The sequence below is a fragment of the Arvicanthis niloticus genome, chromosome 7, assembly GCF_011762505.2.
Source record: "Arvicanthis niloticus isolate mArvNil1 chromosome 7, mArvNil1.pat.X, whole genome shotgun sequence".
NCBI classification, from domain to species: Eukaryota; Metazoa; Chordata; class Mammalia; order Rodentia; family Muridae; genus Arvicanthis; species Arvicanthis niloticus.
Window position 1 is genome coordinate 43,456,623 of NC_047664.1, and position 20,215 is coordinate 43,476,837.

The 20,215-nt window shown below is 41.1% G+C and overlaps 1 protein-coding gene across 8 annotated transcripts in view; it reads right to left on the bottom strand.

The window, feature by feature from the left end:
* Clnk (cytokine dependent hematopoietic cell linker) overlaps window positions 1–20,215 on the bottom strand; it is a 222,710-nt gene that overhangs the window by 147,438 nt on the left and 55,057 nt on the right. For all 8 annotated transcript variants that reach the window (XM_076938427.1, XM_076938423.1, XM_076938426.1 and 5 more), the window contains one exon: window positions 12,164–12,216. In XM_076938427.1, the coding sequence (XP_076794542.1) occupies window positions 12,164–12,216 (53 nt within the window). The remainder of the gene's footprint in view (window positions 1–12,163; window positions 12,217–20,215) is intronic.

Genomic DNA, 20,215 nt, shown 5'->3' on the forward strand with positions numbered 1-20,215 from the left:
GTTCAAAGGTCATTGGGGATGGTTTTCTCCCCCTACCATCTGAGCCTGATCAAGCAAGGAACTGAAATACCAGGACTGATTAGAAGATTGGATATTTCTGGCCTTGGGTGGGGGCATGCCTATCTGAACTGCCTGGAAGTCTTAAGGTCATTGTTTAGTTGGAGGCTTTCTGGTAAAGAACAAAGGCCTCACTTACAAATTAACCCAAATGGGATTGTAGTCACCTGCACAGGAAAGTGCCCCTCAGGAAAACCTACCAATTCTAGAGATTCCAGAACAACTGTGAAAGCCACTTAAGCCTTGGGCACAATGTCTCTCTTGTCATTGTCTACTCTCACCCTTTGAGGGTGTGTTCTGCTCTACAAGGGTCCCATAATAGTCTCTTTGGTTAGTATTCATTCTCATCCCTTGAGGGTGAGCTCTGCTCTACAGCAATCCCTTTGGTCATTGCTCACTCCCTCTCCTTGAGAGTGCTTCCTTTTACTCTGAAGTAAACTTTGTTTCCCTTCCTTACTCCATCTTAACTGATTTTTTTTTTTTTTTTTTTTTTTTTTTTAGTGGTGATTGTGAGAATAAAATTTGAAAACAGCTTGAAACAATAACAAAAATTCATGGTCAGCAAAGACCACCAACAACTTGTCGAATATAGTCATAATAAAAATATTAAGTCCCTCCAGGGGCAGGGTGACCAAAAATGAAAAGGCATGCAAGGACATGCCCAGACAAGTATAACTAGTCATCCTGCCACCCCAAATGATTGTTTACGAAAATTGCTGATGTTTAAAATATCCAATCATATGTAACCGAGCCAAATTTTCCCGCTCTCTCCACCTCTACCTATAAATATCCCAAGCTTCCTGGGGTCTGGGTCGAATCCTCTATCTCCTGCGTGAGATATGTTTTGACCCAAGGGCCCTCACTATTAAACTGCCTTTTGCTGTTGCATCAAGAAGGTCTCTCGTGTATCTTTGGGTATGTGCTGGTCCGGATTTGAGTGAGGGTCTCCCTTCGGGGGGGGGTCTTTCATGATCACAAGAACCATGGAGCTGAGAGCCACATCCTGGTGACATTATCTGGGACAAATAGATATTTCTTTATATCTCTCCAGGAAAGCTCTTGCAACAGCCAGTCCACAGAATAAGCACACACTCCTGTGTTCTCAAGGCACTCAGAAGATACCTAGTGGACTTCTTTGCATACAGCTTGCACACTAGTGTTAGTTCATTTATTTCCATTCTCATCTAGAACGAATGCTCTGCTATCACCCATCAAGTTAAAGAAACTCAAAACTGAGTTTTAATATTCAACAGCACAGGCCTTGCATGAGTAGTAATTGTAACGGCTAAAATAAGCATACTCTCTGTTCTAGGCATCGAGTTCTGTCAAATATAGTACACTAAAGTAGTAGCTCAAAGTGGTTTCTTTCTTTCTTTCTTTCTTTCTTTCTTTCTTTCTTTCTTTCTTTTTCACCTCTTTTGGCTATCAATTGGTTGGATTCCTCTTGGGTTCTTTGGTGCTATTCTATTGAGATGATGCCTCAAGGATGACCAGAATGAATTCTAGAGATGACCCTCATGCCCAATGCCTAGTGCCCTAGCCTCACAGTCTCTCTTGGGCTTCTCTGTGTGGCTTGGGATCTCATGGCATGATGATTATAGTACACAATTCGATGGTTGCTGACTCCCTAAGTAGAAAGTAGAGCTAAAAGGATATTTAAGTGAAATCCCTAATCCTCCCTGGTGCCAGGTAGGTCTCTTTCATCACATTCTGTTGATTAAACTATCACATGATTGTGCCATTCATAGGAAGGAGAGAAGAGGACTCGTCTCTGAAAGGTTAGACTTCAGGTAACAAAAGCAAGAATACAAAAGCAAATGGGTGGAAATATTGTTGTGACGTTTGCAAAGCACCACTGGCTTCATGTATGGAATGCTCCCTCTGTGCTGGCCACAGTGCTAAACACTGTGTTAAGCCATTTAATATTTTTGACAGTGCTTTGAGATAGTTACCGTTGCTATCATTTTTTTTTTACGTAATAGTAAGAACAGCACGAGGAGTCAAAACAAGTGTCTAAAGTCTCACATCTAGTAAGCATCAGAGAAAACACGACCACCAGATTTTTCTAGAGTCTGAACTCTTAATCACAGAAGTATTTAGTTGTTCCACTGTGACAACAAAGCAAATGTTTGACTTTAATATCTGCTTTCGTGGATTAGCTCTCAGAATTCCCTTTATACTTGTAAAATCTCAGGAAAAAAATACTTTCTCCCTTAAGAATGAATGGAGAAGGATGAAAAGCAAGAATGCAGAACCAAGTGGGAGGTGTTCTATCTCAGAGGTTTGTTATTTAGCAAGTGACTATCTCTCCTTTGCTCCTTGTGAGGGTCTCTCTTAACCAGGAAACTCTAAGCAGCCAGACCTCAGACCTTGGGCCCCTGGGACATCTCCCTTTTACTTTCTGATCTGTACTTTTTTCAGGATATCTAGCTTGACATTGATTTTTATCTTGGCCATGAAAAACTCAAGGCTTTTACCACTTTAATCTCACTTGAACATGACCAGCTGTTTCTCTGGAGTCCACTTTCTTACATCTTGTCTACAGGAGAGGGCTGGGCATAGACAAGATACAGACTTTCAAGTGAATTCTAGCAAGCCTTCATTGAGTCCCTGACATAAAGACAAGCTTTCAACATACTTATTTGTTAAATACTATGCAGTCATTATGAACTGTCAATGTGATCAAGTTTCCCACTGGCCCATCACAGTAGATCCTAAAGTTTGTTGCTTTCGCCCTGATTTCTAATAATAATAAATAGTATCTTAATATTTGGCCTGATTCAATTAATTTTGTCAAATTTGATCATGACATGTATTACTTTCTGGTAAAGGAAGCATATTAAATGTCATAATTTATTTTTCTGTTGCTGTGATAAACTACCTGCCAAATGCAACGTAAGGGAGAAAGGGTTTGCTTCAGTTCACAGTTCAGGGCACAGTCCATCATGGTAGGGAGTCAAAGTGGCAGGAGCTTGAAGCTTTGACTCCCATCTCATTCACAAGCACAAGCAGGAAGCAGAGAGTGATGAATACCTGTGCTCAGCTCCCTTTTCCAGGGTGCAAGTGCAAGAAATAGGTGCTGTCCACTTTTAAGTGGATCTTCCTATTTCAATCAGCCTAATCAACATGCTCCATGCTAGGCATGCTCAGAGGATAAATGATTCCTCCCAGTGATGTCTGGGTTTCAGATCTTTGACAAGTTGATAATTCACACTGTCTCGCATGGTTGTCTAGGTAACAGATGATTGTTTGGTATGTATGTGTAACGTGAAGGAGGCCGGGGAGATGACTCAGTGGTTGAGAGAACTTGCTATTCTTCTAGAGGACCTAAGTTTGGTTCCCATCACTCACACCAGGCGGCTCACAAAGAAAAAAAGGAAACTCTGAGAGGAAATACTGTTTATGCATAATTTTTTGTGTTTTGAAGCGTGCCATAATGCATATACATTATTTATGTGGTAATAACTGATGGTTAATTTTTCTCTTGACTTGTTTCACTGGGAAATGCCTGCATGGTTCAGTCCTAAGGGAGGCCCCACCCTAGACACAAACAGCACAATTCTGGATGGATCCTGGTTATAATTAAGAAAGGTAAAGGAGGAATCCGACTAACGGCCATTCATGTCAGGAGGTGCATAGCCCTGCCACACGTCCTGATGCTCTGATAGTTTGCCTTGCCTCAGGCGCAAGGCCATGATCTACACACCACCCTGAACTGAATCTTTTGGAACCATCAGTAAAACCAAACCCTTAAAATTAAACCCTTCATCTCTTAAATTGTTCCATTCCTGGCATGTCATAGCAACGAAAAGTCTGGCCTGAGAGTTGGTTCCTAATTACTTTGAGTGAACTAAGAGGGCAGCCATACTGAATGCTCAGCAGGGTGTAGGACTCTGATCTCTGGCCAGCACAGTAAACTTAAATATTAAAACATAACACAGCCTTTTTTTAAATTCTCTATGACACTTTAAAAAGTTATAACTCAGAAAAGTCAAAACTTCTGGGCAGTCCCCTGGAGACTAAGTTTATTCAGCTGGAAGTGCCCCAGTAATAGTAAATGAGATAGGTCTGTCAGCTCCTTCCCTACATAGTTTGCTGTTAGAAGCTGTCTTGAAAGCATCATTTTCCCATCATGGACCATCTTCATTTTCTCGGGACTGATCATGCCTGCTGCTCCTGCCAACAGCATCTCTGGCCATGTCTGCAACCTCTGGAAAACTCTCTCTGTGGATCTCAGCTGTGCTCCTTGCACAGCTTGCAATTTTTTAATTACCAGTGAACCACACCACCGAGTCCTAGAGAGGCAGCTTCCTCGGCATCAGGATGGGTCTAGTTGGCCTGAGAGTTGGTTCCTAATTACTTCTGGGGAACTATAAGGGCAGCCATCCTGACTGCTCAGCTGGGTATAGGACTCTGATCTTAGGGTGCCAAAAATCACTCCTTCTCATTTCCCCTAGATTCAGTAGGGTTTACACTTATTAATTCCTGCAAATCAAAATGAAGCTTCTCTCTGAGGTCAAACACAGTGGTTGTTCACAGATGTTACGAAGGAAAATAATGACCTGGAGTTTACATGGAGTTTTATTTTATCATTCCCACAGAAGAGGGAAATATCTATTGAACATTCCCTGGGTGCCAGACACTGTGATGAGCTTCCGTGAGAGAGGAGTTTATAAGTCTCTCCATTTTGAAGTTGAATGAATTTTATCACAGACAGGTTTTTAAGAGAGTGTATTCCTCTAACAAGCAGAGCTGTCATTCAGTTTGGTGATAAGGCTCTGATGAGAAACTTGTGAAGCATGTGTTCTTAATCATTGTAGGTAATCATTGAAAACAGTTTAATATGGTACATTATTGTGGAGTCTTGGTTACTTGTCAGTTGCCATGATCGAGTGCTATGACCAAGGAAACCCATAAAATGTTTAATGTGAGGCTCATAGTTCCAGATGGTTAGAGTCCATGACAACTATGGTGGGGAGCATGATAGCAGACAGGCAAGCCTGGCACTGAAGCAGTAGCTGAGAGCACACATTTTACCCACAGATCTGAGACACAGATGGCTAACTGAAAGTGGCCTGTATTTTTGAAACCTTAAAGCCCACCCCCTGATGATCACATTGGCTAACAAGGCCAAACAGCTCTACCAACTTGGGACCAACTATTCAAATACATAAAAGCCTGTAGGCAGCATTTCCAGTCAAACCACCACATATGGATTTTTGGAGTCAGATATATGTGGCTTTAACAGATTCTGGATTTGGAAACATTCAGTTTGATGATAAGTCTCTGATGAGAAACATGTGAAGCATGTGTTCTTAATCATTATAGGTAATCACTGAAACACTAATGGGAATCTTGTGTAGTAACACGGGAAGGGGGTTTGGATGCTGAGATCCAGAGTGCATGACCTGGATCCCAGGAGGACTGATAGCAGAGTTCCTGGCCTGCAGGGATGGCCAATGATCTCTGTATTCTCTTTAACCTTTCACCCTCATGGTGAGACACTGAATTAAGTGGAAAGACTATCCAGAGGACTGTCATTGTACTTAGCAAAATACACAGTGGCCTACGCTACGCAAACATGGGGTTGCTTTTGCTAATGCCAACAGGCAGGAATTTTCATGATGCTTCCTACCTAGTCATCTTAAAAAAAAAAATAGTGAGCTCTTTACACCAAGAATATTTAAACTGAGTTTTGATTGTGTCTCACAGGGGTGAGGGGTGGCACTCCCATGCCATGACTCTTAGACTACTCCTCCTCCTTAGAATTTACTGTTTTGTTTAGTTTACCATCAAAAGTTTCCAAAGCAAGCAAACATTAACGATATATTCCCTCATGCCAAGAAAGAAACAGTAAGTTATCAAGTGACTGGTGCCTGTGGAACCACAGACTGCAGAGTGGAATTGTGCTACATATGGCAGACACAGGAAACTGACAGCTGGGCAACATCCAGAAGCCCATTCTGATATTCCCAGAGTCCAACTTAATCCTGGTAATAATTCTGCCTCATAAGACTCTGTAGGGAGCGTCTTATCTATGTAGCACCAAGGGCTAGATAAAATAACTCACTGAAATGTGGACCTACCATCCTTCACCAAGGTCCTTGGGGCTGGGAATTCAGAATATTGTGAATGAAAAACCATATGGCCCATGTGTGCTGTGTTCTTTAAACTGTGTTTATTGATGTCTGGAGCAGCTCCTGGTTATTCTGCAGTAAGACATGGATAGAGTCAGAGCGGAGTTTGCAGGTTGGACTTTGCTGAAAACATTAGCCACAAATGTCTGTCATTATTTTCAAGCCATCTGACTTTGAAAATGTAAAGACTGGATCAGCAGACTGATTTGAGTAATGGTGTTATACCAACATGATTTGGAGAAAAGTTTACCCACAGGGCACAGCACATACAACAAAACCTGAATTTTTGGAGCAGATTACTGGAAACAATACAAGGTTTTAAAAGTTTCCTTACATTTAAATAACATCCCACACAGATTTATAAAGTTGATTTCAGAAATCTGCAGCAGAGTGGTGGTTGAGTCTGGGTGCAAGGCTAATTGGCGATTTTCCATTTCTTATTTTACTTTTGGATATTTTTCGTCAATTTCCATCAACACTAGGAAGAGTTTTAGTAACAAACAAACCCACTTTATTTTTGTGTCTTTTAGAGTCTTTCACTGTGGGCACTGTGGCTGCTTATACATCCAGCGTACCCCAGTCTGGGATGTATGATCAGGTTTTCTGCTTGGGATTCCAGAGGGTCTCAGCCAGAGCACAGCTTATTGGAAAGGTCCTGGAAGGAAGCACTCAGATGACTCTGTCTCTTCCAAGATGCCAAGGAGCCACAGCATCAAGGTTCTGAGGTCTGTTAAGAAGAATAAAGGGGCACTAGAAACCAAGCCCCAAGTCTCCTTTCCCCTGCTCTGATGTGTTACAGGGCAGCAAACAGGCCTATGCTCTCACTTCTGAAGGCATCAGTGTGTTGCAGGGAATGGAGCTTCATGCAGTTGAGTGGATTTCTAGGGAAGCCATTAGTGTGGAGCACAGAAAGCCAATTCAGAACAGCTTGCTAACTTCAGAAGCCCTCTAGAATCACGACATTTGGACTTTCTGCGTTCCTGCAGTAGTGGTTTTTTTTTTTTTTTTTCTCCATCAGTCTCCCCATTATCCCACACCGATTTGCTTAACCCTTGGAAATGCTTGTGGAGGACAAGGACCAATCTTGTTGATCTTTGTAGGTGATGTACTTAGCTCAGTGCCTCCATAAAGCGTCGGGGAGCAAATACTTTGGAGAGAGTGGTATATAGAAAGATGTGGCAGACACTTGTATGGCATTTATCTGTACCTATGTGAAATGTATGAGTGTATGTACCTGTGAAATATGTAGGAAGGTAAACATATATTTCCCTGTGTGTTTGAATAGTGTCTTATTCTCTATCACTCATTCATTTGTACTCATTCATTCATTTATTCACAATAAAAGTCCCTAATAAGAAATCCCATAATGATTTAACTGTTTGTGCAAGTTGTTAGCTCAGGAACCCCCAGGATCAAGTTCTTAGCACAAAGGAGATTTACTTGCCCCAGAGGGACAGAGGGCAGGGATAAGGGACAAAGACAGGAGATAGGGAAAAAGAGAGAAGGGGAAGGGAACAAAGGAGGGGAGAAAAGAGACAAGGGAGATAGGTAAGGAATATCTGTCTTGGAGAGTGACAAGGAACTGCCTTTGGATAGAGGAGACAGATGTGGCCCATAGGAAAATGATGGTTTATAAAAGTAAAGGGAAACCCCACGTTAGGATGTGGTATTTAATTTTAATTGGGCACATTATTTACGTGAGCCAAAGGGGGCTTTTGATTGCTGGGCTTCAATGGTTGATAGCTGCACCTTGGTGGTCAGCCTCAGGAGAAGGACATGGCCACATAAGGGACTGGACCTTGGAGGCTAGTAGTAATCTAATCCTTTTGTTTTCCAAGGCAGAGAGAAAGGGGGAAGGGCAAGGCCTGCCGAGGCATTCTCACCATGCTCCAGCTGGCCAGACTCCCTTCAACTTGTGTTCTTCCAAATCCACAGGGTAAAATCTAATCACCAAGGTGATGGCGGTCAAGGCTAGGACTGTAGGGTGCAGTGGCCGAGCTCCCAAGTAGCATTTACGCTTCCCCAAGGGAGATCCTAGAGTACTCTTCCTGTCCATTCCCCCAGATAAGAACACAACAAAGAGACTGCAGCTATGAGCCAGGAAGAAGGTTGTTACTGGAGACCAAACCTGCGTGTAGCTTGTACTAGGGCTTCCCAGGGTGCAGAACTGTGAACATGTTTCTGTTGGTTATGAGTCACACAGCTAAGGCGTTTCCATGTAGAAACCCAAGCTGACCAACATAGAGAGTAAGGAATTAGGTCTCAGTCACAAAGGGTCATTTGGAATTCAGTTTTAGAATTGTAAAGAATTTCACGGAGAGGAATTATGACTCCAAATGCACAGTGGTGTTCTTGCTTCTTTGGACTGCAGAAGACCTGCACATTGTTTTCTGGAACTTGCCTTACGATTCTAACATCCCTAGGGTTTAGAATCTGCCACCTGGAGTTAATTAACTAGGTTAATGATTAAGGAAGGGGCTGCCCGACCCCCCCCCCCCAGGGGGCGGGGCTCAGAGCAGCACAGCACACTATGGAGGCAAGGTTCTGCAGTGTCAAACTGCATTCCCACAGATGTATAGTTGTATTGTGTGGTTATGTCTTGGTGACCACTACAGTTCCTTCTTCCATGCACCAGAAGAAAATGGGCCTGGGAACTGTGGTCTAGCCCAGCACTTCTGGAGTCTGTAAACGCTCAGATTCTGATTCAGGGTGCTTGGCTTGGTGTCCTGGATTCTGTATTTCTTATAGGCTCCAGGGTAATGCAAATGCTGATACAGTCTGTGGTTGGAGTGATTGAATCCCACAGAACAGGAAACTTTGACTGGGAAACCCTGGACAGTTGGTCAGTTGGTCAGGAACCCTGGGTCGGTGAGAATCGCACAGAGCATACGGTGACAGCTTTCATTTGTGTAGTACTTCTGTATGCATTTCTCAAGTGTGTGTGTGTTCTTTTAGTGTTCTCCTTCTGTCTTACAATTGACCTGCAGCAACTCTATAGGGACTAACTGATCTGAGCACAGGGAAGAGGAAAGAGTAGAGACAAGTTTGCATTGACAGAGATACATATCGTCTGAGTTCTGGGAACTTAACAAGGCAAGCTCCTGCTGCTGAGGTGTAGGACAAGCAAATGGGAAAGCAGTTCCAGGTTAATTCATCCTCAGCAAAAACCAGTGCATATGAGTCAGTGGCAAAGTCCTCCCAGGTAACTATTGTCAACTTCATTTTTAGGGTATTTTAAAGTAGAAATTATTAAGATACATTTTAGAACATTTTTTTAAAAAGCCAGTTCCAAGATGATAGGCATCGAACCAAAACCAAAGTACCAAAACCCTTCTTGAGAGGGATACATTCTCCTCTCAATAAAGGAGGTACCATCACAGGATGGAGTCAGAGATCAAGGGAAGAGGATTTCAGCTACCAGTTAGATGGGGACACATAGCACATCTCTCAGGAATGGCCAAGGAAATTTCACAGTGCTCCCCAAAAGGAACATGGTTCTGAGAGTAAAGCCTGCTGTAATAAGGGTTGGCAAGTAGTTCTGAAATAAATTTTCATTTGGGTTCCTGGTACCCGTGAGTGTGTCCTTATTTGGAGAAAGGGTCCTTCTAGGTGTAACTGAAGATTTTGATCTAAAATAATTTGGGGTTAATCTGGCTAAATCCTAAATTAAATGGCAAGTGTCTTTATAGAGGTGGAGGGAGATTTGAGACAAGCAGGAATCTAACTGCCATTAGGAACAGATGAGATTAGAGTAATACAACCTCAAGTCCAGGAACGCTGGGAGCCAACAGAAGCTAGGGAAGCAGAGAGGACCCTGCAGAGCCAGCCTTGCTCTGACAACACCTCTCTTTGAACTCGAATGCTTGAGAACTATGAAGGGATGAATTTCTGTTGTCTTAAGCACTGCTCATTTGTTACGACGGCCCTTGAGCACCTGCCCTATGGTCGGTTTATTTCTTCACCACAACCCTTTAATGTATATCCAAAATACAAAACTGCACTTTGCTATGTTTATCCTAGACCATACTTTGGAGTCTGAGAACTCATCCCTTTAAATGAGGCCACAGATGACTCAGATGGCAGCACCTCCCAGAATCCACAAACCCCCCCCCCCCCCCAACCAGGCTTCCTATTCTCACTGTGGTAGACTGGACTTTCACTATTCCACTATTATACTCTGTTCCTTCCTGGGAAAAGTTTGGCCAAGGATGCTGAAGTTCTATCAAGGATGCTGAGATACTAAGGATGTTATAAGGAAAGGATGCACCTGCTTCAGCCACAGACAAGAAAGATAGCTGAGACGCTCCGAACTGAACTGTAGTCCAGGTGACAAGCCCATCTTCAGACTGTTTGTCAGGAAATTCCCTGCTCACTCCTCTGCAGTGAGAATAAGGGCCTAGGGTGGGATCCAGCTTCCCCATCCTGTGGGACAGAGGTGAGTCTGCCCAATGCTGACCCCCCCACCTTCAGTCTGTGGGTGCTCATGTTACCAAAGCTTTCCTTTGGGTTATAGCTGTGCCTGCTCTAAGTCAGCATCCATTTGCCAAATAGAACCATTTTCTGTGTGCCAGCAAGTGCTCCTCTGGGAGCTACTGAAAGCCAAGTTGCTCTTCCTCCTCTCAGCCATATCCCACTGTCCAGAAGGCTCTGTAATTTCTCAGCCATCCACAGAGTTAGGTAACTCCCCCAGGATCACACAGCTGTGAAGTGGAGCAAGGGCTTGAGGGACACGCAGACACTTTTAGCACACCCTCTCTGGTGCTATCAATCTGCTTCTCAGTCTGCACTAGATCACTGATGCCATGTAAGCAAGTCAAAAAGTCGGTAAGGTCAATAAATATCTAAGTAAACCGAGGTCAGAGTTAGTACCTTTCCACATCGCTGACAACATATTTGACAGCAAAATTCACTCTGCTTATGGTTTTTTATATACCGGGCCATCATGGTAGATAAAGCATGACACATCAGACTCCATACCATGGCAGCTAGGACATGGAGGGAGTACATGTACATCTAGGAAGAGGCCAGTACAGACATAATTCCCAGTGACACTCCCCAGTGACCTACTTCCTTTGACTAAGCCCCTCCTACTTTTTACCACCTCCCAATAGCACCAATTGTCTTTATGGATCCATCAAGGGATTGATCCATTTCTTCAGCTGAAGCCCTCAGGATCTAGCTGTCTCCAGAGGCTGCATCACAGACACAGCCAACCGTGTCCTTCCCTCATCTTTTTGCATTTCTTAGTCAAACCAAATTGACGGCCCAAATTAGGCATTGCAGCGCATCAACTTTCTCTTGTTGAAGGTATTATTTTTGCATTATAGATATTTCTTGAGCATTTAAGACTGCTGTTTTTTTTTTCTATATTCACAGACATGAGCCATGACTGAGATTTTCTATACACATTTGGTTATCCTAAACCAATCACATCCCTTATTCTGGATTTCCATACAGAGAAAGCAGGCTTCTCTAGATTTTATCCTGTGGGAGTCACAGGGCATTTCCATGTACCATAACACACTGGCTGTGTGTGCTGGAACTCTGTGAGAGTGTTTGGTGTCTCAGTCCTGGACTTCTTGGTCCTGTTCAAGCTGTACACATGCTGGATCAGAACAAGTGGTCTGTGCACAAAAATATTGCTACTGGACACCCAAGTATACAGCAACCCCTGTCTCTTAGGAAATCCCCTTCCAATCAGGGCATAGTGACACTATTGAAACATCTTGTGAAATATCTTTGAAATATCTTGTGGGGCACAACCCCTTTGGGGGTTGCATATCAGATATTTACATTATGATTCACAACAATAGCCAAATTACAGTTATGAAGTAGCAACAAAAAAATAATTATGGTTGGGGGTCACCACGCCATGAGGAACTGTATTAAAGGGTCACAACATTAGGAAGGTTGAGAACCACTGCTTTAGAAGATAGGAGTTGTAATTCAAAGTGTTGTCTGGTACTTACTGGCTCATCATTGTCCTTGGCACCTGGCAAATGAGAGGGATCTTCAACTCAGCCTGTGGAGACAAAAATAAACTTGTTACTGGACCTTGTGCATCATGTTTTAGTTCTGTTGAACATGCTACCTCTGCCTCTTTGTAGGATTTGATGCAGGCACTGGCCTAGAGGAAGAGAGGGGAAGCAAATCAATGTAGGTCAAAAATTGGTTTATTTCTGGCACAGGGTGGGGGAGGGACTCCCCATCCCCCGACATGGACATGCTGTCCTCCTTCTGTCAGCATCCATTGCATCTGCCCTGGGGAGCTGAGCAAACATGCACTGAGTCTGGTTTTCCCTTGCATGCAATTGTACACTTTCCCTGGGCACCTAGGAAGTGTTAGCCCTGGCTTCATTGGTTCTGCTCCGAGGAGTCCACAGGCTTGCTGAAGCAGGCTTGAAAAGAGATGCTTTTCATTTCCCCGTGACTTTTCCATAAAATATTTACTGGAAGTTTCATTTGTATACCACTTTGCATCAGCCACTACATTTTATTTGAGCCCAGTGTTCACCCTCAGAGGAGGGATCATTAACTCCATTTACCATATAAATTAGCAGCAGAGACTCTGGGAGCATACAGTAAGTGCTTTGCATCAATGACCACATTTAATGTATTCAAAGACTCTGGGAATTATATAGGTTGTTTTCACGGTATCTTCTGGAGATCTAGCAAGAAACAGAGTCCTCATATTAGATAATTTGAGAATAGTGTAACATGACCCTTTGGAAGTTGTGAACAGGTAGGACAGGAAAGATAGTGGGACACCTGGAGACAGTAGAAAGGGGTGCTGTCATTGTACAAAGAAGGGTGAAGGGAGGGAGTGGTGATGGGAATTCAGAGACTGAAAGGAAGAACAGCAGTTTTCAGTGAAGGCAGCTTCAGGCAGAGGGTGGGACAAAAAGAGCCATTTTGTGCACCTCCTGCCACATCATCTGCTGTTGTCTCCCATTGGCTAAAGGCAAGAAGAATCCAGGAAGGAGGGACTATTGGTGTGATTCACGCTCATCACACCCCTGGGGCTCCCAGATAAGTGGAACCGGGCAGAGTATGGATTTCACAGCTTGAAAATGAAGCTCACAGTTATCTCCAATGGTGGGATTCATACTTGACCTATGTAATCTTGGAGTAACAGCTGTGGGGAAGTTACTGAGGAGCTCGGACTGGGCTCAGATCCTCTGATGCCTGTGCGTTGCTCCTTGCCATCTCTCCTCCCATACCTCAGGTCTGTCACTGACAAGAAGGAAAGGAGGAACTCTTCTTAGGATTTTGTTCACTTGTGGTTCTTTGGACAGGGTGGCATGTCTCTTTCATGGTCCCATCTAGACGTCATCTCTTCCGAGGTGGTGATGGGGATTAATGCCATATCAGGGAGACATAAACAATTCATAAGACCCAGGCCAAGGGGAAAGTAAGAGTTGTGGCCATCTAGATATACAGCCTTGGTGGAGAACTTAGTCTCTGAGACATAGTGGCATTGATATCTTTTTTTTTTTATACCATAGCATTAAGTATTAAACTAATGTACATGAAGTTGTCTTATAAACTATAAAAGTATAATGTATGGATGTACTACTACTAATGTAATAAGATTAGCCAGCTACATCAACATCAAGCATGTTATATTTTGGTATTGTTGATATCAATTTTAAGATATTAATACCTAATAAATGTTAGTTATATGATTATGGTTAGATAGAAAAAAATGGTCCACCCCAATTTGCTTATATGGTCACTTTGTTCGTATATATTTGGTAATACTGAAGTGGAATTAAGTTCTCTACAGAGGACTCCTTGTATTCCTGGCTCTTAGCCAGCTGTTAGGTGCACAGCCCCAAGGCACAGGCCAGTTCTTTCCAAGACTTTATGCCTCTCATCAGTAAGGTGGGAAGTTGACCAGTTCTAATTCTGCCATCTACAGTGTAGCTAGTGTATCTCTGCCCAAAGCATGGGGGCTTGCTTCGGTTTAATTTTCTTCATCTGGAGCAAGCAATTGGGCTAAATAAGTGTCTTCTAGCTCAAAGATTCAACAAAACAGTTCCCTTAAAAACTATAATCCATCCAAATCCGATGACAACAGTGGCTTTAAAATGTTAGAGGCATGTTATTATATCTCTTGCATTTTATTGTCTTTTCCAGCGGAGCTGCTTGTAGAACAAAATTGCAGTGTCTCTGAAAAATAGCTGTCACAGAGGAGAGCAGGGAGGCTTGGGGAAACCTCAGTTGCTTATGAGAACCTCTGTAAACCTCTGTAATTTATTTGGTCTGTTGCATTTGTATTTTAAAATATTAGCGAAAGTTTAAGTCCTTCTATCAGGGACTTCTGAGAGAAGTGAGCAGTATATTATTCAGAGAATGTTTTTTTTTTTTTAAATATATTTTTAATGAGTCAAACTCTTTCGGCACTGTAAAAAGTAAAACTCAGGGTCTGCATGCCCTACCCAGAGAAACCTGAGTCAGCCAGGCATCAGGGCTTCAGCAAGGCGGAGTAGCCACCACAAGACCACAGCTCTCTGCTCCACCCAGATTGTCCTGAGCAAGAGCTCTTCTGAGAACTCAGAACTCTTATCTGATTTCCTTTTTGTAAAGGATGTGGTAAGGGGTTGAGTTAGATTTACATATCTGCTAGTTTTATGAAGATAATACAGAGTACAAAAGATAGAATGCAACCCTTCTAGACATGAGCTGTTTGAAAGAACTGAATGAACTGGGATGTTACTCACACCCTATGTCACAGTGACTCATCGAGTTTGTATAATTCATCATTATTTGATACAAAGACAAACTGACATTCACATGTGTTAAGTTACTGGTGTTTCAGGGCACACAGAGACCTGGCATTTAAAACCTCTTTGGTCCTGACACCTTGGCTGTGCTTTGGGATGGCTGTTTGCTTGTTTAGAACCTTTGTTTACTTTTTTTGTAGCATGGGAGTAGTATAACCAGTGATTGCTCCGGGTGTTTGTGAAGATGATAGAAGATGTCTGTGAAACATGTGAAGAGCACATTTTTTTTTTTTTTCCTTGCAGCTAACACTGGGAGTATCATTCAAACATCAGAGTTGCTACTGTACTTGAATTTGCTCTGAACACAGATCCAAGGGAAGACAAGCAACTGGGAGAATTCACAGAAAATAAACAAGAACTGAGCAGAAAGGAATGGGGCAAAGCTAAGAATCAGAGGATACCTACATTTCAACAGATGTGCAAAAACACCAAGGACTTGAATTTGAAGATAAATTAAACGCCTTTTACTGCTTCCAGGTTTGAGTCTCCAGAAACATGGAGTACATAGCCCACGCTCATAGACACTGGCTCCATAACCACAGGTTTTCTGTCAGCCTGTTGGCTCTACCTGGGCTGTAAAATATATGGTGCCCTGAAAAGTCTACTTGGGTTGTTCTGGGCACTAGTCTATGTATGATGGTAGTCTAAATGCCCCAGATACTTTAAATAAGATTTGGATACTCAGGATAATATGGCCATAGATTATCTCAGATATTTTAATGGTTAGATTGACCACACTTTAGTGAATAGCCACAAACCCAAGCATGAATTGTACTCAATTGGTTAAAAAAAGTAAGGACACTAAGTTCTGTGTGTTAGTGAAGGGGGAGTGGACCTGGGAGAAATTTGCAGAGGCAACATGATCAAAATATATTGTATGAAACTTTCAAAGAGCTAAGAAACATTAAAGAAAAGAATAGAAAATAAAGCAAATTCAAATGGTTTTAAGTTTATGATTTTGGTTGGAATATATTTATAGCTGCATGTGGCCCCATTGGTTGGACATATCTGAATGTCTAAATCCTATACAAAGGGGTCAGAATCCGATCATCTTTTGCTTTGGATTAGAAATCTATGGCTTCATTTTCAGTGGTAGAGCCCGTTCAGCTTTCTTTTCTCCAATAGGTTTCTGATATCTAAGATGAGGGTTGAGAACAAAGTGCCCACTTTCTCCACCTTTACTCATACAGCACTTGAAATCCTAGCATAGCAGCAAGACAAGAAAATAAACAGAAACACAAATAGGAAAGGAAGAAATGGAATTATGCCTATTTGCACATTATATCATCCTGTACTTATGAGAGCCAGAAGACTCCACCAGAAAACTCTGGTTTCTGATAAATAGGCTACAAAATTATATACAAAATTTAGTAGCTATATACTAGGAAAACTATGTTTGAGAAAGAAAACAGAGAAACAAGTCTGTTTATCATAGCTTTAAAATTACCCACAAATAAAATCAATCAAAGGGAAAGAAAGGCTTTGTGATGAAGATTTTAAAACACTGAAGGAAGAAATTGAAGAAGACACTAGATGCTCCTATGCTTATAGGTCAGAAGAATAAATATTGTGAAAAGGCCACATTACCAAATATGATCGATCTATAGATTTCATCAGTTTCTATCAGTGTTCCAATGATATTTAGAGAAATAGAAAAGCAATCTTGAAAATCATACATAAGCACAGAAGACTTTAAATAGCCAATACAATTTTTTTTTTTTTTTTTTTTGAGACAGGGTTTCTCTGTGTAGCCCTGGCTGTCCTGGAACTCACTCTGTAGACCAGGTTGGTCTCAAACTCAGAAATCCGCCTGCCTCTGCCTCCCAAGTGCTGGGATTAAAGGCGTGCGCCACCACTGCCCGGTGTGGCCAATACAATTCTTAGTGAAAGCAATAATGCTAAATAATATATTATCTTACTTTGATTTTTTTGTTAGTGTTATAAAGAGCCTAAAACAAAATTGGAGAGGAAATGATTCACTGGTTTACAGGTTACAGTTTATCACTGAGAGACGTCAAGGCAGGAACTCAAGGCAGCCACCTGGAGGCAGGAACTGAAACAGAGGCCATGGAAAAGCTTGATCTACATGACTTGCTCACTTTCTTTCTTATGCCACCTAGGACCACCTGCCTAGAGGTCTGGGCCCTCCTACATCAGTTACCAATCAAGAAAATGCCCCCACAGACATCATGCCTACAGGCCAATTTGATGGAGACAGTTTCTCAACAGAGGTTACCTCTCTCCAGGTGATTCTTGTTTGTGTCAAGCTGACAAAAACTAACCAGAATGTTATATATATATGTGTGTGTGTGTGTGTGTGTGTGTATGTGTATATGTATATATTTATTTATTATACAATATTACATATATATAATTATATAATATATATGCATATATGAAAATAGAAGTAATACTATGTGAGAATAAGGAGGGATTTAGTGCAAGGGCTCACTTTCTTGCTCTCAAGGCAGAATAAAGGTCATGGCAAAGCAGTGCTCTGTTGAGCTCATTTCTGAGAGCAAAGGGAAGCCCAACTCTGTCACCAGGTAGGACAGCCAATTCCACAGTTTTGGATATGATGATTTCTATGATTTTTTTCATTAGCTAATTACATTCTCACTTTGTGGGTTGAAACCCATTTTAGTAACCCAAGGAATTTGATGGGTCTAAGCCATTAGTACGTTCTACACTAGAAGCATGTGTAAGATTTCCAGAGTATTCTACAGAGCTGGGTATTAACACCAGAGTGATTGCTTCTGAGCTTGAAGCCTGCCTGGTGTTTCCGAGAATGCATTAGGAAACAAAACGTTACTGTATAAATGGATGGGATTTTGATGTGGGTCTTAATCCAGAAATAATTAATACCCGTATGGCATCATAAGCAGTTTAAATAACTGAAAACATGTAGACCAACAAAATCACATTTTCTTGTCAACTTTGAGAACTCTGGCTGTCCCTTGGGGATGCGCCAGTGCCACCAAGCAGTTCGGGAGCCGCATTTTATCACAGACAGTTCTCTTACACATTCTCTGGTCAAAATTAATATTTCATGAAGGGAAAACATGCTTTACAGCACATAATTTTTTTTTTTTTTGCTTTCAAATATTTCTCATTTATTCCCAGCAGATAAAGCTTATAAAAATACAAACTTCTGCTTTTTTGAAAGTTTAGGAAACATCATTTTAATGACAATGAACCTGATCAGATACAGGAAATAGCCAAAAGCAAACCTCAAGTTGCTAAGACAATGTGTACGTCAGCCAGGAAAGCTGTGCATCCCAAACTGGGTCAAGGCTGAAGCATAAGGTCTGTTTAAAATACCTATGAGAAATGTCTGATTCCCTCTCTACTATTTATTACACCCAGCACAGAAAGATGGAGATGAGGAAGAAGCAGTATATGAATATTTGAAGAAAAAGAGGAGAGAGAGAGAGAGAGAGAGAGAGAGAGAGAGAGAGAGAGAGAGACAGAGAGAGACAGAGAGAGAGAGAGATATTCACGCAACTTTGAGTAAGCATATTGAAACTAGTATTTCTTAGATGCAGTTATTAATTTGCCCACAATTCAGAATTTTGCATAATTTTCTCCTATTTTTATGTCAAAACTTATGAAATCATGATATAGAGCTGCTCACATTTAGAGGAGAATACTTGCTTGCTGATTGAATTTCTAATTCTAACCCTGACTAGGGCAATCAGCTAAATTCAATTAATTATAACAGTTCACTTGATTGAATTTCCAGTGAGAGGAGGTATTAAAAGTCAAATGGGTTACTATTACAGATGGTTTTGAGGAATCGAGAATTCTTTTTTTCTATTTTTATTTATTTTATTTTATTTATTTATTTTTTTTGCTATTAAGCATGAGGATATTTTTAAAAATGACTTTGCAACTGCCTTGGTAACAAGTCACCTCCCTTAGGCATCTTGAGGAAGCACAGGAGGACAGCTATTTGTTCTTTTAGAAAGATTTTGAAAAGGTCTCTAACACACTGATGCAATCTACAGTTGTTTTTGAATTTATTGCTCTTAGGGCATCTTGATTTCGAAAACCATTTCCATTTTCTCTTCTGCTGTCTGATTCAGTAGGGACAGTCCCCATATCAGTGTTCGGCTCTTCTATTTTATTATGTTGTAAACACATGCCTTTGTTTTCTCCTCTTCTCATTCACTTAATTTGTATTATAATTCTTTTTTCCTGTCATTCCTTCTTTTTATTTTTTCTCTTCCTTGTATTCTCATCAATTATCTGTTTATATTATTTATGTTACTTTACTGTTCAGGAGAAGTAAACTGTAGTAAGCAAATAAATACCCATATCTATCTATCTGTCTATCTATCTATCTATCTATTATCTACCTATCATCTATTTAACTATCATGTATCATCTATCTATTAACCATATATCTATCATCTATCAATCTCTTTTTCTATCATCTATCTATCTATCTATCTATCTATCTATCTATCTATCTATCTATCTATCTTTCAATCATCTATCAGTAAATCTCTGTTATCTGTCTTATCTATTTGTTATCTACCATCTGAGTATTGATCTTATATCTATTATCTATCAATAAATCATTTAACTATCAATCATGTATCTATCATTTTTATTTTCTTGGTAGACTACGGCATAGTATACCTGCTATAGTCCACATACATTTTATTAAGATGGTCCCCTATTTTTATGTGAAGATTTATGTCTATCTCACCTCATTTTTATTAGACTTTCATAAATGATGCCAGAATCTTACTAATTGGAGGTGAAACTGCTAATTCTACTGGGAATGTCTCCAACTGTGATTTTTAAAATTAATTAATCAATTAATAATTAATAGTTAAAGTTCACTTGGTAATATTAAAGGCAATTTTGGGGGATAAAGAAGAGAAACTAAGTTGTAAGGACTGATTTGTACTCCATAATTTTCAGGCTAGGTGTGGGAAGGAGATGCATCCCTGGTGATAGCTAACCATCAAAGGTGAATGTCCTGCCATTTTTTTCCATGTCATATTTCTTAAGCATTTGTTTTCTGCTAGTTGTTTTCTGCATCATTGTTTCACAAGAAAAAGCTGAAGGGCATTTTGCATGAAGCTTAAAATCTAAAGAAGCACAAAAGGGTTGGTAATCTAATCATTACAGGACTAGAAATAATGCAACTTATAACAATAGCAGATAACAATGACAGTGCCATTTGCTGCATACCAGAACTGCGTAAAGGCATTCTGTTTAGGT